The sequence below is a fragment of the Arvicola amphibius genome, chromosome 5 (assembly GCF_903992535.2).
Source record: "Arvicola amphibius chromosome 5, mArvAmp1.2, whole genome shotgun sequence".
Classification (NCBI taxonomy): Eukaryota; Metazoa; Chordata; class Mammalia; order Rodentia; family Cricetidae; genus Arvicola; species Arvicola amphibius.
The window spans coordinates 61,832,152-61,855,007 of record NC_052051.1 but is presented as its reverse complement, the minus strand read 5'-3'; the positions used below and the strand labels follow the sequence as shown (position 1 = coordinate 61,855,007).

Genomic DNA, 22,856 nt, shown 5'->3' with positions numbered 1-22,856 from the left:
TATTTATTAACCAATAAGAGCAACAAATATACAGAAGGCCATCCCACATCATCCTGGAAGCTGCCTCTGAGAGATGATTGCCACTCCTTCCTACAGCCCTCCATATAAGCCTACCATTGATTGGCCAATTTTCCCCAGTGTCTATCTCCAGTAATTTCTAAGACTATTGCTATAGTGCTTGATATGCGTTAAGGTCTTGCATATACCCTGCATGATGCCCATTTGGCTATTGGGTAATCCCATGGTCAGAGAAGCGCCAACTGATAGAAACCCATAGTGAAACGCACTACAGAGGCTTCCTTCAGATCAGCTAACATGAAGAGCAGGATTATCAACCTGTTCACCATACACTCATGCACAGCATCCTTGAAATGCAGCAAATGGGGTTTTTAGATAGACCTCTGCACCCCTACCTTAGAACTTTTTTCATGGGACAGTAACATTGGAAAAGGGGGCGTGTCTCTCTTGGGTCTTTCCAAGAAAAGCCTGAGAATCATCTGCATGTCTTAAAGTCAATTTGGGAGGCCATAGCACCCTTACTTCTTTTTGCGGTGTGTGTACGTGTATGTATGTGTGTTCCTGTGTATGCAGGTGTTCATGTGAATGCATGAGTGTGCTTTAAATGCATGTGTTCAGATAGGTGTATGTACACATGTGTGCAGGTGTGTGTGAAGCTAAGGACTGCTGTCAGGTGCTTTCCACAACCCTTTCCACCATTGTTTTTAAGGCAGGGACTCTCAAGAGTCCTAGAGCAAACTGACTAGCCAGTGACCTCCAGGGATTCAAGTGGCACTGCTCCCAGCCCTAGGGTTATAGATCGTCAGCACACCTGCTTTTACATAGGAGCTGACGACCTGAATACAGGTCCTCAGGCTTATACAGCAAATTCTTCCTACTGACTGACCAAGGTATCCCCCCCAAGCCAGACCTTAGTTTTCATTTGTTTGTTTGTTTGTTTGTTTGTTTGAGACAGAGTCTCTTGCTGACCTAGAACTCACCAATTAGTCTAAGCTGGTTGGGCCACATGCCCCAGGGACCCACTTGTTTTATAGTACAGGGATTACAAGCATGCCACCATTCTGGCTGTTTAAATGTGGGTTTGGGAATCAAACTCAGGTTTTTATGCTCCCGTGCAAGCACTTTACCCACTGAGCTGTGGAGCCCATCCCTTCTTTATGCACAGACTAAGATGATGAACTTTCTGTAAGTTTTTCAAAACATTCCTTAATGTGCATTCATTTGGCAGACAGGTATTGCTTTTGGAAGGCTCTCTGGAAGATCTCAAGCTAAAAAGAAACACAGGACAGAGTCCATGGCCTCAAGGAGTTATAACACTTGAATGAGGCAAACACACAATTAATAAACAAACACTGTTTAACAGTGAAGCCCTGGGTGCTGGAAATAAGAAGATACCAAATTCAAGAGATTACTGAAAATGCGGAAATCTTTAACATGCCATTCTGCAGAAAAGGCTGCCAACAAAGAGGAAAGGCAAAGTGACTTTCTTTGATCTAGAGCGAGACAATGATATTTTCAAGTGTCTGTTGTCAAAAAAAAATCCCTATCCTTTCTTCCCATAGAGCAGGATTTTCCTCTTTCCCAAACTCCTCTTCCTATTGGTTTCAGATGCACAGCCTTGTCCTTCTTAGTTTTGCATATCATTCCTTGGGCTAAAATACTCGACCATCCATGGCTCTCCTGGCTTTGAAGGTTGTCTTCCTATCATTGTAACAAATACTTGAAGAATTAACTTACAAAGAGAGAAGATTCATTTTGGTTCATTGTTTAGCTGCTTTACCCGATGACTGACTACACCCACTGCCTTGTCTTTAGCAGTATGTCGTGATGGGAGTGTGTGGCAGAGGGTATCCAAGAAGCAAAAGAGAGACAGAGGAAGAGCAGTTTCCTTGAGGGTACATCCTCAATGACTTGAAACCTTTCCATGAGACCTCTCAAAGAGGCCTTTACCTGCTAGGTCACATCCAAGCAACATGACACAGGGGAAGGAAGCTTTTGGCACAGATATTTGTCTGAACCGTCATGAGCATTCAAATATCTTTCCTGATGGATTTCCTCTGAGTGGGCTACTGCTCTGTTCCTATTCCTCCTCCTTCTTCTCTTTGTCTATTTTTAATTTTTTGAGATTGAGTCTCCCTCTGAGACTCAGACTGACATGGAACTCACAGCGGTCCCTCTGCCTCATCCTCCACGGTGCTGGGATTAGAGGTGTAAATCCCCATGCCAAGATAAACTTCCCTTCCGCTGAGTCTTTCTTACATTTCACAGGTGTGTTTCCTCTGTGATTTCCGCATGCGATCAGCCTCTACACTGGCTCTGGGATCATCTGTCATTGTGTGTCCCCCCGTGGCATAGTCTTGATTCATGAAACACTTGTGTGAGTCATATCTTCTTACAGAGAAGTCCCAGTTATTCTCATTGTAGCCAACTTGGTACCCAGTGAAAACCTTTCCTAATGCTAGTCTCCTCTACGTTTGGAGCAGTGTGTTGCCTTGAGGGGCAAAAACAAAAACCCTGAGGCTCTCTTTGTAATCAAATATATCAATGTATGATAAGATCCTATTGTCTTGGGATAAGTTTGTGGTGTAGAACAAGCCTGCATTTATTAAGGTTGATTTATTTTTATTTTATGTGTATGTGTGAATGGCTGCACTCATGTAGGGCTGGTATCTGACCACACTGCTTCAGACAACCTACACCCGTGTTTGGGGATCCCTTACTGATCAGTTGGAATGGTGTGGTGATGGGGCTGGGGTACTGAGCTAAGATTGGATAGGGGGTCATGGCAACTCCCATTTAGAGCATAGTGCATTATATTTAGAAGTTGGGGAAAAGTTCTTTGTCTGGAGTCTTATAATTGCATCATTATTACAAAAGTAAAAGAGCACAACAAAATTGACCTCCTGAAACCCAAGAGTAGCATTCTGTTAGCCATCCCTCCCTAATGCTGCCGCCAGGAGTCAGTGGGAGGGAGAACGATCCAGCGAATGGGGTGGTTCCTTATTACTGTTCTATCCACATGAACACCCCTGGCCTCAGTGTTTGAAATAAATCCATGGTTCTTTTTATATTTTTAACAATTTTTCAAGTACATGATTGGCTTAGTGGTAGACAGTTTAAAATTTCCTTCCTGAGTCTTTCTTTTGTCTAAATAAGTCACTGCTACTTTCCTCTCACATCTTTGAGCAGAGTCCCCCAAAACACACACCAAACCTAGACAGTGTTCTCTGCATTGCTGCATCTCAGAAGCAATGTCTGTCGACCCATATTCTCTCCTGTCTTCTTACTCTGCTTTCAATCTCGCCAGCCCACCAGCCACCCATTCAAGTGACAAGGTTCATGATTAACCACACCTACCTGCCATCCCCACCCACTTACCCTTCTCCTGGAAGGACTGTGGTTCCAGAGCTCACGGTTTCACTAGTAATTTTTGATACCTGCTCCCCTTTTCCGGCTTCCCGATTCCTGTAAGCTCAGGTACCTGACTGCTGTGTGTTCTGTAGCAGATGTCTGGCTATACCTGTTCCCCAGGTCCCATGCCAGTGCTGGATGGGCTCAGTAGCACACGCCAACGAAGCTTTGTAGCCCTGAAAGCTTTCAAAGAGAGCAGTGAAGAAACCTTGTTCTGTTGCCTTGTGGGCTTAATGAAGGAATAGGATTCTTGATCCAGGATGGCCAGGAGGTGTGGGGTGGCTGATCATGCTGCCACATGTGTGTCAGTCAGGGTGGGATGGTGGATGACTCCAGTTTTCCAAGATCATGTCACCACCAAATAGCTGCACAACTCTAATAAAACCTTAGTTTCCTGGTAGAAACACTTCAGGCTCAGAATTGATCCTTTCAGGAATCCTAGGTTTTCTGGAGTATCATATCATATCATAGTGGCAAATACATTTTTGAAGTCATTTCTTGAAGATCAGCTTAATGATTTATGTAGTAGGAGGTAGGAGTGCCTTCAGCAACAAAACATACAACAGCAGACATTCCGCCCCAGCAGCAACAGCAGAGGAAATTCTCTTCTAGAACGGCTCCGCTGTGCCCTCCTCTGGGGCTGGGGCTTCACCAGCCTACGTGCAGTGTAATTATATCCAGGGGCCTTGAGTGGGCTGGTGCCATAGTCAGAGTTCGATCAGGACAATCTGCCAGTGCCTTTACAACATGCTTTCCTTCTGCCCAGTGTGCCAAACATGTTCTTGTTCATTCTCCAAATGTTCCTGGGGTCACTACAACCACCTTCCTGATTTCAGAGATCCTTGGCTGCAGCACTATGGAAAGACTGATGATAGAATGGGTGGTAATGACCCTTCTCAGCCAAGGAAGAGCAACGTCTCTGCTGTAGACGTGGTCCAGGACCCACCTGGAGAAACACATCCTTTTCAAGTCTATTAGTCTAAAGGAAGTCCTCTCTAAGTTTCCTTCCTCTTTCGTGAAAATCTTTTTGCCTCCTGACCACTCTGGTCCCTCTCTGTCCAATACACTTACTTCATGTCAAACCAAATTTTGTCCCCCACGGAACCCTGTGGCATATCTTTCCGTGATGGCCAGGGGAAATGGTCTCCATTAATTTTTCATATCCATATGCATAAAGATTTCTACCTTATTTTCTATATTTCCAGGCCAATGTTTACCATAATCTTGTCTTACTGTTGAGCCTCATCTTGTTGCTAGTGTGGAAAATTCAATCATATACAAGCAGAGAGGTAGAAGTACGGGAAATCCTAAAGTACGTGGGATCCAGCGTCAATGGCTATCAATACATGCCTAATCTGATTCACCTAAATCCAAAGTTCCAGCCCCAGCACTATTAATGGATTATTTGAAAGCAAATCCAGATACCATCTGTACAAATTTCAATAGATGTCTTTAAGACACAAGAGCTCTTTAAAAGGCTCCCATAAAATTTTGCAGTAACCAAATTGCACCAAATACTCAGCATGACTCATGCTTCTCCAATTATCTGATAGATAGCTTTTTTTAAAACTTGAATCGGGAAACAAAGAAACAACTACACAGATTTCATTTGGTTCATATTTCTCTTAAGTCCTTTAACGTTTATAGCATTTCACATATACGGAGGTGGGGTGGGGGTGTTTCTTGTCCTGAAAATTTTTCCATTCTGGATTTTGCTAATTATTCCCATTATGTGTTGACTGTTCTCAGTCCTAACACATGTGAAATGGGGATCATCAACTCCATAGCATCAGCACTAAAATTAGATAGTTAGGGCTGGAGAGATGGCTCTACCAGTGAGGTTAGGCTCACAGCCAAAAATAGAAAATTAGATAGTTATGCATGTCACTTTGCTGTATTAAGCAAAGAAATTGATTTTTTATACTGTTATTTAAAAAGAAAAAACTTCACAAGCCAATGCTTGCACATACATTTATTAAGAAGCAGCCAAGTGAGATGTGTCAGGCCCTCCCCTCCAGTACAAACTTCTTTATTGGTGTGTAACAAGGCCCAAGGGCTAGATACATTACATAATCAAAATCAAATGCCAGCTCTTTTACAGACTTGGCCCCAACTGCACAACCCTAAACTGCAAGAAATCTGAGTATTTCATATCCGTGCTTTTATTATACTTGACATATACATTTTAATTGTAATGTTTCTTGCAGATCCACATCAAAAAACCCTCCAACAGAAAAAGGAGCTTTTATTCTAATTTAGCAGAAAGCACAGCCATTGGTGTGGGAGCAAATGCAAGGACAGCTGCTTTCCATCTGTAATTATCTATGCAAGACGCATGCTGCCACTCAAGGGGGCTCTAGTAACATGCACGTAAGTACTGCGTGGGTTTCCACCTACTGTCTTCTCTTTATTCTGACTCCTTCTCCTCTTCTGAAAAGTGAGGGACAGATTTCTTTGCCACAACATTGTCCAGCTTCTTTCCTTGTAGATACGGATTGATACTCTGACAAAAAAAAAAAAAAAAAAAAAAAAGGTTTGGGCATTCATTACACATGAACCTCAAATATAGGCATCTCACATAAGCCAAGGGGAATCGTTTTCTGACTGTTGGATTAACAGGATAATAACACAGCACTTACCATGCCCCTGCCAAATGATGGCTTCTGTGAGCTGGTTAATACTTCAGTGCCCCGGAGTGCAGTATAGTCTAACTGACAGATGTTACCAATAGTGTCTTTCATGTAACCACAGTGTTCAAATGCACAGGTCAAATGCAATGTGGCCTTTTTATTGCTATATTTAGCTTACAAGTTTGGGTGAACTAGAAAAAAATTCTTGCTACTAACTTAGGTACCAACTTAGGTAACAAGTCTCATGTGAAAGAAAATGATTATTCTATGGTCCTTTTTAAGTGGGAGGGAGACTCTGAAATGCCCTAATTAATCTATAGATTAAACAGAGAAAACGACAAATAGGGCCAAGTGGGAATTAGCATCTGAAGACTGACCCATGGCTGCAACTCTTCTGGGTGAGGCTTCTGTTAAAAATAATTCATGAAGGGATCTAGCAATCAATTCCAACCTGCCTTCAGTCAGACTTAAAAAGTGAAATAAAGCCGGGCGGTGGTGGCGCACGCCTTTAATCCCAGCACTCGGGAGGCAGAGGCAGGCGGATCTCTGTGAGTTCAAGGCCAGCCTGGTCTACAAGAGCTAGTTCCAGGACAGGCTCCAAAGCTACAGAGAAACCCTGTCTCGAAAAACCAAAAAAAAAAAATAAATAAATAAATAAATAAATAAAATAAATAAAAAAATAAAAAATAAAAATAAATAAAAATAAAAACAGAAAAAATACTGAAATACTGAAATAAAACACAAGGTCATCTGGAAGGGTCTTTTATTTAGGCCTCGATATTTTGGAATCGTTTTCATTTGTTGATATTCTGAATGAGGCAAAGAGTTCCCATTGCTTCTCCAATAATGTCAATTTTTTTTTTTTTTTTGAGGTTTGGATTTGAACTGGTAACTGGAGCTGCACAACGTAATATTTAGTGAGCCGGAAAAATTTCAAACGTTTGGGAAGATAGTAGTTTACTGAAGTTGCCTTCCAGCAGCGGACCAGAAATGAGAAATGCAACAAACAGGCAGAAGTTACAACTGAGGAGCAATCCAATTGCAGTGCTAAGCCCCCAGGAGTGAACAGACACAGTTCTTGTGTGGGCCTGGCCTGTGCAGTTCCCTTGCAAGGTGAGCAAGCATGTTTCAAAAGACAAGGACTGGAACACATGAGTAGCCCTTGTACTTCACAGTCTGGTGTTTAAAAGCATAAATCAGGAAGGACCCAGCTACTCTGCAAAGAGGACTCACGAACAAGGGGAGGACTACAAAATGAACTGAGTCTTTATATATTTGAAAAGAAGCATGTCACAAAAAGGTATTCAAAGTGGTGCACTTTCTGTTGAGCTGGAGAGATGGCTCGGAGGCTCAGAGTGCTCCCTGGCTGCTCTCCTAGAGATCCTGAGTTCATTTGCCAGCAACCACATGGTGGTTCACAACCATCTGCAATGAGATCTGATGCCCTCTTCTGGCCTGCATGTGTACGTGCAGGCAAAACACTGTACATATAATAATAAATAAATCTTTAAATAAAAAATTTATTTTAAAAAAGTACCTTTCTTTTGGAAATTGTCAACTAGTGTGGTCTGGCTCACTCTATAGAGTCATATAAGATCCTCTGAGTAGGCAGACTTAATCTGCTTGGAAAAGGTCTATTCAATACCATAAATACTTTGCTGTTATGTAACAGTATTGACTCTCAAAATTCTGATACATTAAAAGAGAATATTAGATCTTCATATTTGTCTGTGGGACTACATAGCTGATAGACTGTATAAGATAATTCATGGATTTAAAATGAGGTGGAAACAAGACACGGCCTCAGAGTTGTTTTTTTTTTTTTCAGAATTACTTAAAAGTACAATGATCTTTTATTTGTGAAGCAGCTAGAAATTCAAATGGCCTGAAGTTGGAAAAAAAATGTCACACAAAATAACCTGAAGATTTGATTGTAATGTTAAAGATCAACCCCTTGCTAAGAGACTTCCATGGTGTAAGACAGGCTGTCTAGACCCAGAAAATGTCAAAAGTTGGAGGAAAAGGGAAGAGGGAGATGCCAAGGCTAAGCCTGGGCACTTTTGGATGAATGTTCAACTATTGAATCAAGTGCTTTGTTTTATGTGTGCTCTGAAGAACTCGCAATAGTTATATATGTATGGTCACCCATGGCAATATAGAGATGACTATTCACATCTGACAACTGGAAGGACAGCTTGGGATGGAACCTGGCTTCCTGTCCTCTTCAACCCCCAGTAGATGGTGAAATTTCCTGGAGTAAGACTTAATTCTTCAAATAAGTGAGCTATGCTTTCTTTACATTGGTTCATGCTCCAGAGAGGGTGGTTAAGGTCTCAAAGATGGGAAGCAGCAGCTGAGGTGAGGTGATGGGGATGGGGACTTCTACTACTTCCTCATCAGTTTAGGGGAGTCCAGGGCGAAAAGAATGAGCTTGGGATTGATAGAAGTCTGGGAATAGAAGGAACCTGAAAGCCTGGGTCACATAAAGTCAAATAAATAACTCTTATTTTTCTAAAGTCTAAGCCTTGTCTATGTGGAAGAAGTTGAGGCCAAAATAAAAATCCTTTATAACATATGTGTTAGCCAGAATTTTGATTTTTGGTCATCACTGGTATCGTGGAAATATAATCTAAAGTCAACCTAAGTTCTTCAAAGTCATGGCAGAAGGCATAGTGGACCAGCAAGTAGAGACAATTAAAACTACATGCTGTTACTCATTTGGGGTCAGTCATTGGCCTAATTTGGAAATGTCCATGCTGAACCAGGGGGGATATTCAAGCCATCTTCCTGGTAAATCATGCGTGTTCTGAGCTCCTAGAATAGAATTTCTTGATGTTTCTCTCAAGAACACATTACACCCTTCCTGTCATCATCTGCCACTGGAAGCTGTAATCACCAAGAGAAACCCTAATAACCCTGTTTATTCTCCCAAAAAAGATCTGTTTCCAGATTTAACAGCGTTCTGCTTTTTGCGTAGGAAATTGTGGGTCTTCTGTGTTTGTCAGGCAACCTGGGGCTTTCTGATTAATACCAAGGCCAGAAACTCCACACTCCTTAAAACCTTTTCTGGTTGGACTTGGCCAAGCTCTTCAGATTGGCCGCAATTTCCACTATCTAGATTCCCAATTTCCCCCAAGATCCAGGTACTTGCTATTCCAAACAAATGGTCAGTGACCTTGGGTGTACAGGTTGGTTTGTATATTGTAAGTAAACTAATGACTATGTACACTTTACGGTGTATTGGCAGGGTTTTTACCTCTCCTGTTTGGTCAGATAAAAGAGGCCAGTGTTCAGATCATTCTGTCTACTAAGATACCAGTCGAATGGCAGGATGGACATTTATCTGTTAAGTCTCAGGGCTACAACATGCATTGGAAACCCAATATGACCTTGACGTTCAGATTTATTTCAAGCAACACCATATAAGGAGTAGCAAAATGCAAACCTAAGAGACTAAAGGCCATCTTGGACAGTCCTTCCAATGAGAATGAACTAAGCCTACACCAGACTTGGCAGTCCGCAAACGAGACAGGAGGCGTGTGCACGTTCCACCACTGTGGCTGGGTCAATAAGAAAAACATGTAGAAGAAATTCAAAATGACAGCCTGCAGTATGTACTTTCACACTTGATGATGTCTGTCATGTGATTTACATAACTGACGCAGATGTGTGAGCCATTTCCTCCACTGGCTTCAGAGTATTTGAGGAAAATCATGTCCTCAAATCCTTTCTGCACACTCTTACCCTCCCTGGGTGGGTTGCCACTCATTGCTGGTCAGAAGGGAAGTAGTGAGTGTTCCATAAAAATCACGTCCTAAAGCTTCAGGAGAATACCATGCCACCCCAGAAACCAAGGGTACATCTGCTAGGTGTGGCCCCTTGCCACACAGGACTTCTGTTCTGCTCTTTGAAAGCACACCAGAAAAGATCCTGCCACTTTCCCCAAACCTAATGCTTCAATTGCCCAACTCAGAAACACAGAAATGCCCTCAGCACCATGGGGCCCTTGTGTGACTTACCCTCCGCTTCCGCCTCTGCCCTCCCTTCATCTTCTCGTAAAGGAGTTTCTTGTTCTGGAGAAAGAGAGGAAAGAAAACACAAAACGCACACGTATGGCTTGAATTTGGTGACTGTCTATTTTAAAGCAACACTTGGTGTGTCCCCTGAATATTTGCATACACATATTTTGGAAACATAGCAAGATGAAAGGCATGTCGTGTCAGAACGAGAGACCACAAGAGAAAAGCTGGTGACTGAGGCGCTTTTCGCAAAGACCTCTGCACAGCCTCGAGGCACACAGTGTCACCAATGGTCTCATAAACGGGGAGAGACGGCGGGCATGCTAGAATGCCAGCGTGTGGGACGCTCATCTCCTCACTTTGAACCGTCCCTGTTTAAAATAAATAACTTTATCTCGGGATCTGATTCCCTTTTTATGAACTGCACACGTGACTGCTCTCTGGAGCAGTGTCTGACCATTAACAACAATCCTCTGTGTAAATAAATGAGACGCTGGCTTCTGCAGCCATCCCTCCCTTCCATGGCTCAAGTTAGTGCCCCCATCGAGCCAATCACAGAACCATTTGGTCTATAACATTTTTAATAGAGTGAACCTTTTAAAAACTGCCAAAAAAAAAAAAAAACTTCTTGGCAGAAAGGAGAGCTATGGTGTGTGTGTGTGTGTGTGTGTGTGTGTGTGTGTGTGTGTGTGTGTTTGTGTGTGTGTGTGTGCGCGCGCGCGCGCGTGTGCGCGTGCGCGTGCGCGTGTGTGTGCGTGTGTGTGTGTGTGTGTGTGTGTGTGTGTGCGTGCGTGTGCATGGGGGGTGCTTCTCTGTACCACAGTTTGTATAAGTGTTTCCACATATTGCTTGTGTTTCAAACACACAGTGGATTTAAATGAGCTCTGGAATATCAGACACATGCTCAACACATTTCCCTCTAGTTGAGACTATAAAAGACAGAACACTTAACCTGAATGTGGACCCAGAGAAAGGGATTTGGGTGCTCTGCTTGTGTTCTTTTCAGATCCTAAGGGAAAATAATGTACAAAAAGAGACCATTCATCTTGCTGTAACTGCAATACCCTAACACTGACTTCTGGCAAAAAGAGCTGACAGAGTTCTGGCCAAGAACAAGTTTTTAGACCATTTGTATCCTCTGAGCTGTCTGGTTATTGACAAATATTTAAATGGTAGATTTGAAAATGAAAATGACAAGTGCCAAAAAGGAGCTTCATCATTTTCCTGTTCATGAAAACCTACAGCCTGCCATTTACAACGGGCAGTTCTGCCCAACCTCAAATATCGAGGGGCGGGGTGTGTGCCAGGAGCAGCACCATCACGGCCAGAAAACACAGGCACTGCCCAGAGCCCCTGTCTTTGGCTCTCTTGGGGGCATGGATCAAGTAAATATCAGGAGGGAGAAAAGGCAGGCCTGCTGACCGTTCCCTCAAGAAATGAGAATACTATAGTTGGCCTCAACTTCAGTGTCTGGATGTAAACAAACAACTCTGATGCACATAGGATGTTCTGGGTGCTCGTTCCAGAGCTGGAAAAGAGGTTGACATAAAGGGGATGAGGATAGTGGCTGCTCACACATGTCACCTTCTTCAGCTGGCTGCAATGGGGAGAGAACAGAAGGGCCTGCCTGCTAGCTGGTGCAGTGGAGGCCACTGCCCATCAGTACAGGCATAGCCCCAGCAATGCTGCAAATGGGATGAAGACACATGCCCTTTTGGATCTTGAAGGAAATTACAACGAGAAGTACAGAAGGTTTGAAAATCTCATTCTTAAAGATGGCCCCTGTTTTCCTGGAGAGTTAAGGCCAAGACCGACATGTTCAAGGCCTCAGTCCCTTCATGGTGAATGTGGCTGGGCTTTCTCCATTCGCTCTGCATCAGCGTGGATTTGATGGCGGGGATGGGCAGGTGTGAAGTGAATGAAAAAAATACGCGAATGAACGAAAATAAATCAGCCACCTACTCTGACACCATTTGTTAGTTCCTTGGGGGAGGGGGCGCCTAATCTCCAGGAGGGCAGCTGGCGTAAGTTCATTAAAGGGCTCTCTACTATGCCATCAAGATTGTGGACAACTCAGTTCCATTCCTAAAGGACCCTGTGGGATGGATATCTTTTTGGAGAACTGTCTGACCCTAGGGCGAGGCTATAGAAAGTACCAGGGTTACTGATGTTAAGTATCTGATTGGCCATGAAAGTAAGGTTGTTTAAACAAGAGCTAGAGTTGTGTCCAAAGGAAGGAAAACCAGCTTAGAAAACTCCCTACTGGTTAAATGCAGGACATTTTGAACCTCAAAACTAGTAATGATAAATCTATAGAGGTGCCAAATAAATAAGCAGGTTTATAAACAGGAAAGGAAGGAGTGGAAGCTCCTTATGGCAGTAGGATGCAAATTCGCAAATAGAGAAAGAACAAGAGAGTAAAGCTTAGAATTCTGCAACTGCCAGGGTTCTAATTGATTCTGGTAAATACTATCAGCGAATGGAAACATATTGGCTAACCGTTTCATGGAGATCAGACTATTGATAGCCTCAAAGTAGTTTCCCACACATTAACTATTAATTTCAAATGGAAAAATGATTTTATACCAGAGAAACATGGACGCCACTTTATTAAAGGGAATGAAGTTAGTACTAACGGAGGACAAATTGACACCATGCACCCCCACGGTGCAAAGCGCTAAGGATATACACAGACAGCATGACTGTGAAGAAGCTTTACAAGTTGACCTTGTGAAAACAGAGAGGATATGTGGCTATCAGAGCTGGGGAAGGGGAGGGAAATAGAGGGAGAGAGCATGGTGACAATCTGGGGGTGCATTAGTTGAAGGAGTAATAACTGCAAGTGCCCATTAGCACAGTGGGGCGACCATTTTAACAATTACTGTATATTTTAGAACAGTTGAGAGTACTCTGAACGTTTTCAACATAAAGATGAGAACAAAGGAGTTGGAGAGATCACTCAGCAGTTGTCTTCCAGAGGACCCAGGTTCCATTCCCAGCATCCACATGGCAGCTTACAACTGTCTCTAACTCTCCAGTTCAGGGGACCCAATGCTCTCTTTTTGCCTCTCTGCATACTGCACATACATGATGCACAGACATACCTGGAGACATAGCACCCATACATGTAAAGTAAAATAATAAAAAAATTTAAATAAATGAATGCAGTCTGAGGTTATGAACATGCCAATCACCTGGATCTGATCATCACACATGTACTCTATAAATATGTTCAGTTATTATGTGCCAAGTCAAAGAAGAAAGGAAAATCATTGCTCAGGTCTAATAACATGGAAACGTAAGGCAAACCAGACCTGGAGAGTACTCCAAAATTTAAACATGGCATGGCCATGCAAGATAAACGAAGATGGAGAGGGACCAGGCCCTTCCTCTTTCCCATGGTTCAGCTCGGGCTCTGGTCAAATATTGGTGAAAGTTGTACAAAGCACTGGGAGAGGAGAAACAATTGTTTCTCTGACACACAATGAACACTCAGCAGTAAGTGTGTTAAGTGAAAAGGTTGATTCCAGCCTTTGGCCATAGGCCTTGAGGACTGTAGGTGAAGGGGGGAGGGGATTGATATCAGCCTTGGACTGTAGACCCTCAGGACTGTGAGGAAGGCAACCAGTCCTAGGCTAGGACTCAGTATGCTACTTTATGAGGGATGAGTCACGAAGAGATGCACATATTTACAGTGTCTGTAAAGATGGGGTTCAGTAGTTCTGTCAATCACAATCTGTGTTATCGAGCAGGCTACCCAGATCCCCGCTTGCATCTTCTCCTCTGTAGCTTAAGAGTGATGAGGACGGGCAGGCTGGATGAGATGCCGGAGGTAAAGCATTCGCCTGGTGTCTGACATGTAACATGAGCTCCATAAACATTGTGATTCTCTACTATATAGTAATTATTGCTGTCTTCCCACTACCCACCACAGGGCCCAGAAGTCACACGGCGCATGTTTAATAAATGTGCCTTGATGCAGCAACAAGGAAAGAGTCATGCAGGAAACAAGACAGACGCCGATAATTTGTAATATGTGAATCATTGCTACAGATGCAACTCAGCTCCAGATGATTAAAAAAAAAAAAAAAAAAAAAAAAAAACAGGGAGGTGGTACCCTCGAAACGTAGCAAGGGGACTTGTGTGCAGTGCAGTGCAGTTTGGGAGATAACGGCTTTGCAAGTTGAAAGGCTAGTTGTGCCACAGACCCGGCTTGAGCCTCTTCTTCTATGTAAACACCCAGGCTGCTTTGTGGATACCCACTTAAAAAAAGCAAGAGACACTCAGTTCACACTTCCACACAGAGATCAAGCAAACACTGTTTTATTGCTAGGTGGTAATGAGAAAATAAACAAGGAAACTGAAGTTTAAACAAACACATGATTAGAGCTGATAAGAGGCATAAATGTCATTCCTTGGCCATTGATCTGTTAGAGCACATTTTATACTTGCTCTTAAATTCTAGTCTTCAGCTCTGATGTGGACAATGAATACGAGTGACTGAGAAGCACAAGGCAGTGTTCCAGGAGGAAGAGGGCAGGAGTAAAAGGGGATGTGGGTGGAATTTAGAGGGAGCATCTGAAGAAGAGGATGTGGTGGCCGACCCTTTAATCCCAGCACCCCTGAGGCAGAGGCAGGCGGGGTTCTGTGAGTTGAGATCAAGGCCAACCTGGTTTACATAGTGAGTTCCAGGACAGTCAGAGCTATATAGAAAGACCCTGCGTCTAAACAACCAAACAAGCAAACAAAATAAATGCCGGAAAGAAAAGCTACCCTCTCTTCCACCCCATCGCAGTTTCAGACAATGGGCTCTGCCCACACTCTGACATTTTCCCAGTTTCCTTTCTTCTTCTCAGGTCCAGCCTGTCGGTTAGCCATGCCCCTCCCCTAGCGTTTCAATACTGGCTTTCCTTAGTACCTCGATTGTAAAAATCAGCCCCATTGGCCCTGCATCATCCCCTGCCTTGGCTTCCATCTTTCCTAGCAATGGGACCTGGCCTTGTACTGTGTCCATGCAACACTTGAGCTAATTTTATCTTCATGCCTTTCATTTCAACGCGTTTCAAGACTGCACACCTGTTGAAAGCACAGAGCCACTTCTTGGTGAACACTGCAGACTGATCACCTAGCACAGTATCTAAAACACAGCAGGTTCAGAATCTGCTGGCTCCCTTCTAAACCTGGTCCTTGCTACTGCTTGGCCATACCTTGCCCACCTCCTGTGGGTCTTTTCCCAGCATTTCTCTTGATTATCTGTTATTTCCTTGCTTCTCCTTATTCCTTTAAGCTGGCACACAAATGCATAAATGCATCTCCTGCTTGCTTCTCTGTTCCTAAAATGCCTCACAGGTAGAGTTTATATTATCCCTTTCGTATAGACTGTCTCTCTGTCTCTCCCTCCCTCCCTCCCTTCCTCCCTCCCTCCCTCCCTCTCAGGCTATGTCTATTCCATTCTATTTACTTTATTCTCTTCAAAATGATGCAAATTCTTATCTTCATCACTACATTGAGGACCAATATAAATGGGATTACGTTTTTACTTTCTCCATTTTCCTCCTGTCTTTAAGTCTCCCTCTGTTTTGTCTCTTACTATTTCATTGGGATATAGGAGATTCTTTTATCATATTCAAGGTATTGTTTTTCTTTCTGTTTAAACTGTACCAGTCAGAGAAGGTTTGAAAATAGTTCTCCCTAACAGAACTATAGGTGTGGGGAAGGATAGAGAGCAAGAGGGAGAGAGAGAACGATACACATTATAGATGCAAGCTTGACTCAGAACGCTGCTTTCTTGCCTTTCTCATTTGGAATTCTATTTTGTAGGCAGAAGGAACTCAACTGACTCAAAGAAACATGAACAAAGATGCCAGGAAAAAAATTGAAAGTGGTTATCAATGAGGATAATTTTTTTTTTCTCCAAAGCAATGCAGAAGGAAGGGAGAAGTTTATTTTCATGGTTTTAAGTGTGCATTATGACACAATAAACAGCATCGTTAGCACTGACATGAGAAGGGACCGATGAGGTCAGAGGGCTTAGGTCACCTGGAGTATTTTGGAGGGAACACTCCTCATTCACTCATTCCACAGATGCACTGACCACCTGCTTTCAAGTGTGAATTCACACTGCTTGGCATTTCCCCATCTTTCCCATATGGCTTCAGCAGTGGATTACACAGAGCCAACCATAGGTACCCAGACACTACCACATTCAGTTTTAATCTTCCTTGACTCATTGTTCCAGCCTGTTGGGATCTTCTTGAACCCCAACTCGGTCCTCTGGTGTTCTCGATTCCAACTTTGTGTCAACTGCTGAGAATCTGGGAAGTACGTGATCTGTGTTTTTATTATGATCATTGATAAAAACGTGGAGTGGGGTAGCACTCAGATATGCAGGGTACCCTGTACCATTTCCCTCCCCTCCTGACACAGATTCCTCAATAGGTTGTCCTTCAGTGATTTTCTGTTGACTTGGCTGTATCTCTTCATCTCCTCCAAAGGGAGATCATAAGAGATGTTGTCAAATACTTCGATGAAGTCCAAGCACAGCATGCCCACTTCATTACCCTCATTAAGCTGGCACACAGATACATAACGCTGGCAAGGGAATAATATGAGCAGATCGACAAAACTTGTTTTTAGCACACCAGTGCCAAGTGGCCATGATTTCTCTTTCCAAGTGCTTATAAAACAACACCCTTCATTGACAGTTACCCGTGGTTGCATGCAACTGACAGCAAGCCCACTGCCACACATCTGGAGATTGTCTTTCTCTCCAGAAAGCAGACTTTGTGTGTGTGTGTGTGTGTGTGTGTGTGTGTGTGTGTGTGTGTGTATGTATGTGTGTGTGTGTGTGTGTGTATGTATTGTGTGTGTGTCCAACTCTGGATGTCTTTACTTCCTTGATTCTGCAGAGATATGCATAGATCATCTCCCTTAATCTAGAGATCAATTTTACAGATTTTCTCAGTGTCTTTTGCTTTGGAAAGGTCTTTTCCTTTTTCACAGAGTCCTACTGAGTGGCGTGAAGCACTGGTAACACATGAGGATGCTATGACTCAGACCATGGAGGAGAGCAGAGTAGAAACCCCTGGAGAGTGTATGGTTGGGCTGCTGTCTCTTTCCCTATAATCAGTACACTGCTCCGTAGACACACAAATGTGGTCTGGAATAATAATTGCATGGCATCCCCCTCAGCCAGAGATTTCTGAGGAATCAACTCCTAAAACAATTTTTCCTCCTTCCCCCATGTGTACATTGATCTCTGGTATCCCTAACCTTGAGAGATCAGCGTGAACCTTCTACCAGCTGCTGAGAATGCACTTACCCACTTGCCCAAACCTGGGTAGTCATGCTCTGGATCAAAAAGGTGCTGGTTTAGCTGGAATTCTCGACTGAATTCTGCAGTGTCAGGGGCATTTTCTAGACATCCGTCATCTGCTGTGGACAAAGGTTTTTGAGAAATGATCAACACATCTGTTGTTATTCTAAAACTTAACTTATCAGAAACAACTAGACACACAGAGGTCATAGTCTGTTCATATCAGACACTCTGAATCATGTTCCTTCTGGGTTCTAATCCCCTCTGTCACAAGAAAACACTCCAGGAGGAAAGATCTGTTGGATGCCCTCAAAACACACTTCCCCTTTCTCCTTGGCAGACAGCAAGGCTAATTGTCCAGCTTTTCTTTACAATAAGGTGGAGTCATTTGCCTGAGCCCAGGCCAATAGAATGTAGGGAGAATTGATAGATTCCACTTCCAGGTCTGCCCTCAAAACCTTCTTGGGATAGTCTACTTTCCCCAACTCTACCCCATCTACTGGTATGCATGCTTCCAGCCAGGGCAACTGGGGGCATCAAGAGTCAAGAAAGCAGAACCTTCTAGTTCTGTCCTACTGAGTGGCCTGAAGCACTGGTAACACATGAGGATGCTATGACTCAGACCATGGAGTAGAGCAGAGTAGAAGCCCTGAGGGGTGCATGGTCCAGACTGCTGTCTCTTTTCCTGTAATCAGTACACTGCTCCACAGACACACGAATGTGGTCTGGAATAATAATTGCATGGACCTCTGTTTCTCTCCGGTGATGTCTTTAAGAACTCTAGTGCCTTCAGACAGGTCTTGGTGCTGTGTGTTATACCAGCAGTGATTTGTGTTTTAGAGAGAAGCTCGAGGATCAAATCCCAGCTCTTGTGTGATCTGTGGGTTCAGTATTTTTAGAGTTAACCTGACTTTTATAAGTCTGTTTATTGACCTATGAGATACAAATAAGCAAATATTTACTGAGTTACCCTAAGAAATGAAGGTGGCCATGCGTGGTACCATTGGCACATGGGAGGTTTGCAGTATGATTAAAGCCCCTCTTGGACACCTCCCTTTAAATGAAAGTTTATTCCAAGATAGCTCTTTTTTGTTGCTGTTTATTTTGTTTTTGTTTTGATTGCTCTCTCACAGAGGGCCTTGTCTGGGCCTCAGACTCAGACTGGCCTCAAACTCATAATCTTCCTGTCACTGCCTGCTGAGAGCTGGGATTACACGAGTATACAGCTGTGATGGTTCATGGAAGTATACGTGCTTTCTAACAAACCAAAGCAAACAAGTTATCTTTCCTGGCTTCTGTTTTTCTATAAGATTTATGATCTCTAGATATGATCCCCTAAAAGTGAGTTTTTAAAACTTCCTGTTTCCAATGTATTTTAGACAAACAATATCTTTAACAAGAGGAGCAGTAGGGGCAGGCGATGCATCTCAATGGTTGAATGTGTGTGTAAAACCCTGGATTCAAGTCCCAGCATCCTAAAACAAGGTGGAGAAGTAGAAAGGAGGAAAGGGAGGCTGGGAAACTTTTTGCGGGGCCAGGGTTTGGAAAGAAGTCCCACCCCCAGCTTGTTTCAAAGGGATAATGACCTGTCAGTCAATACTGAAAGGAGAACTGTTCACAATTAGAGAGGCTGTCTAGCCCTTGGGATGGAACTGAAATCTTCAGACACACAGTGTCTCAGCACCGGGAAGCTAGTGTGGAAGTTATTAGTTTTCCAAACAATTCCCAGTGTGACTCCCCACTTCTCGCTGAGCCATTTCTAATGTCTTTATCATGTGGGAAAGGGATACCAAGCATAGTGTCCGAATGCAGCAGCAGTTTTGCAAACTTTTGGGAACTATTTATCAAGAACCTCGAGATGGAGCTGTAGTGGTAAAGCCTTGCTGGGCCCGGGCTAAGATTTGGGGGACTGAAAATGTACTCTAGAAGTCACCGTCTAGCCCTGCAGTCAAGAGCTGGATTCTAGGAGCTGAGCTGCTCTGTGCAGGGAGACGGGTGGTGACGCAGACATGAGCAGGGCACGGGCAAGTCAGGGTTCTATTCTGCGTCACTCAACGGTGCTGTTCTATATCCCGCATGATTCTTTGTAAGAGGGTCTGAAGAGATTCTTCTCCAAGAGTAGCTAAATTTAGCAAACGATTTCTATTTCCAGATTGCCAGTTGTGTCATGAAAACAATGTGGAGTCTGGAATGATAGCAAAGGCCAAAGCAGGTTCTGAGGCCGCGTCTAGCACTGGGATCTCAGCCACCTCTGTCAGCTCACGCTGGTTGTTCTTCTCTCAGTGTCCTAAGGGTACAGAATGCTAAGTCACACAGATCTCGCTTGGGATAACCCGAAGCGACACTGAACATTTCATTAAAGCATTGTGTGTGTGTGTGTGTGTGTGTGTGTGTGTGTGTTGTATTTCTATCCATGAGGAGACCAAACCCTAAAGCAGTGAAATACTGTGTGGTTAACCCTGGGATGCAGATCTCTTGGCTCACACTCTGGGTCTCTTTCTCTCATCTTCTAAAAGTAGGTTTCAAATGTCAGTGTGCTCCAAGGCTGGTCACTACACAGATGGCTCAGTCCCAGACTGAGAGTGTCTCATTCAGTAAGTCGATTCAGCCAGAGGATCTGTGTTTCTAGCAAGTTCTCAAGTGATGCTGCTGCTGCTGCTGCTGGCCCAGGGACCCTACTTTGAGGACATCTGTGCTACACTCTCTCCTATCAACTTTTCCAGACCCCCACACTCTGAGCTAGTCTTTCTTCCTACCCGTCCAAAACCCTACAAGCAAGTAAAAGGTGGCTGATGGGCTTGATACCAGTCAGTGACTAAGGATTTCCTGTCATCCGGGGCCAGCCTCGCCACACTGACTCAGTAGTATTCAACTCCCATGCTGCTCCACCCAACATGGGAGCTCTGTGCTTCAGGGAAGAGAGAGGCCTCACCCTAAATAAAAAGAGGAACATGCTTCAGAGAGAGCCCACATTGTCGCTGGGGTCAGAATTTCCAATTACCTCCCATTATAATCCAAGGCCTTGTTCCTTACCAGTTTTCCCAAGAGGACAGGGATTTGGAGGGTCTGGGTAGCCTTGGTCCTCACTGAAGTCCTTAGGAATGTTGTCGCCAGTCAACTCTGCCACTATGTTAGGGATGTTGCCAAAAGGACCCAGGTGCTGAAGACCCTCATGAGCTCCACCTGCAGTGGGAGAAACCTCTTTAAATTGGCATTTACTCAGCAGCCCACACAGGCAAAGCACAGGGAACAAGGGAAACACATCAAGTGGTTCCTGCCATCTTGAGGTCTGGGGTTTAGCTGTAGAAACGGACATACAGGGTACATCAATCATTTCCTCAGAAGGTAAACGGTGCGCGACTGTCATAGAAATGTTAAAACATCATCATGGAGCTTGGCGGAGAGACGGTTCCCTTTAGCTGGTGAGACGAGTGGGTTTCTGGATGCTCACATAGGTGAGCAGGGCTGTGGAAGTTGGGTGTGGGCTTGAGTGGGAGGGAGGGGACACACAAGGGGGCAATTGTCACGGAGGTCTGATAGATGAAAAGAACATATGGGGGGAAATTAGAGAAAAAAAACTCACTAACATCCTGACACCCCAACTTCACAACTGAAAATTTGATAGCTCCAACTATTCTTTTCTGTACATATTTTTTTCTGCATAAATCTTTACAGGGGCTGGAGTAATGGCTCAGTGGTTAAGAGCATTTGCTGCTCCTCCAGAGGGCTTGACTTTGGTTCCTAGCACACTTAGCAGTGGCAACTACAAGTAATTCCAGTTCTAGAAATTTGGCAGCCTCTTGTGGCATTAGTAGGCTGCCACCCTCATATGCACACACACACACACACACACGCGCGCACACACGCACACGCACACGCATGCATGCACGAACACGCGCGTGCACACACAAACTCAAATAAATCAATCTAACAAGAACTTTTAAACATTTTATAATTCTTATTTCATATTAAATCACAAGAATCTTTCTGCTTGTCTGCCTGTGCCCCATTTCTGCATTTATGAAGGAAAATGTTGTTTTATATCTAATCAGGGCACCATGACACGTTAACTATTCCTCTATTGTGAGACACTTAGTATTTCCCAATGTATCTTAGGGCCTTAATTTTTTCCATATTTTGGATTAATTTTCATCAGGATAAGTTCCCAGAAGTAAGTCAAATTACTAGGTCAAACGCTATAAACATTTTTATGGCTCATGATATTGTACTGCCAAATGTTTTCCAGAAAGGAGGCACTAATTTATAAACTATCACCAACAGCGGAGTACCATTTTAACAACATCCTCACCCGCATCGGCTTTCATGAAATTTCATATTTTTTCTTGCTTGTTGAAATGGATTTGACTGCCAAATCAATCAAATATCTTCCATATGTTTATTTGCTGGTTCGTTTTCTTTTTTATGACTTGTCTGTTTGTGCTTCTAGAATTACCACGTTTCTCTTATCAACTTGTACAAACATTACACTTAATAAAGATACCAGGCCTCTGTCACATCCTCTGCAAGTGTTCCCATGTCGTCTGACTTTGAATTCTGGTTGCTATTATGATATTTTGCTAACATAAGCTTTTAATAGTTGCATAGTCTGAGTCGTTTTTAACCCTCCTTTGTAATTTCTTCTCATCTGTCTAGACTTGTAAAATCACTGCCTGTTCAGGGTTTATGATCAACATTTGGATACTTCAGTTTACTTTAAAAATTAACTCTTTAATCCATTCTTTATTTTAGCATGTTTAGAATAGATAACCTATCATCCCATTTGCCCGGTAACTGTCTGTTCTCACCTCTTTCAAGCCAGCAACAGGTTTCTAAGTGCCTCACCCATACGCAGACATGGCAGTGAAGAAGAAGCTACCACGAGTAACTTGTTTTACTGGACCTCTGTGCCTTATGACTGCGGGACTACTTCACTTGTAACACATTTTAGAAGATCAAGCTTCCTTTTTCCAGACCCCCTTCTTAGGAAGACTTCATATTTGTCAACTCTGTTGGGACACCAGTGATCCTCCCTCAAAGCTGCATTAATCTATGTATGGGGTGCTCACAGATATCCACGGTGGGGGGGGTCTACTCTACATCATAGGATAACCTGTTGTACATGAATTCCATGGTCTTCCCCTCTGGCCGCTTTACCTAAGTCCAGCTGGGCAAAGCTCCCTTGATGCTGTGTGAGTACACTGGTTTTGTCTTTTTGGCAAAACCCAGTCCTCCTTGGATAGGCACGTTATTTTCTTTAGGACTGTACACATATCCAAGTTGGGTCATCATAGTTACACCTTGGCATCTTTCTGAGCTGTTTCTCCATCACAGTCTCTGCTATGTTTGATTCAAGTCTCACCTTAAAAGGACAAACTTAACCTCCCTTAGTAGCATTAGCCATTGCTCTGCAATAAGAGGGAATGTCTACAATATTTATATACTTGAAAAGATGGTTGGGGCTGG

At 43.5% G+C, this 22,856-nt stretch overlaps 1 protein-coding gene across 4 annotated transcripts in view; it reads right to left on the bottom strand.

Moving 5' to 3' along the window:
- Nucleotides 1-5,836: 5,836 nt before the first annotated feature.
- The window catches only part of LOC119814666 (neuroendocrine protein 7B2), a 44,174-nt gene continuing 27,154 nt past the window's right edge, over nt 5,837-22,856 (bottom strand). The window contains exons 2-5 of one of the 4 annotated variants that reach the window (XM_038330605.1): nt 20,427-20,576; nt 17,400-17,512; nt 10,079-10,132; nt 5,837-5,932 (exon numbers count right to left, since the gene is read on the bottom strand). In XM_038330605.1, the coding sequence (XP_038186533.1) occupies nt 5,837-5,932; nt 10,079-10,132; nt 17,400-17,512; nt 20,427-20,576 (413 nt within the window). The remainder of the gene's footprint in view (nt 5,933-10,078; nt 10,133-17,399; nt 17,513-20,426; nt 20,577-22,856) is intronic. The other 3 variants (XM_038330606.1, XM_042055088.1, XM_042055089.1) reach the window with 3 other exon arrangements.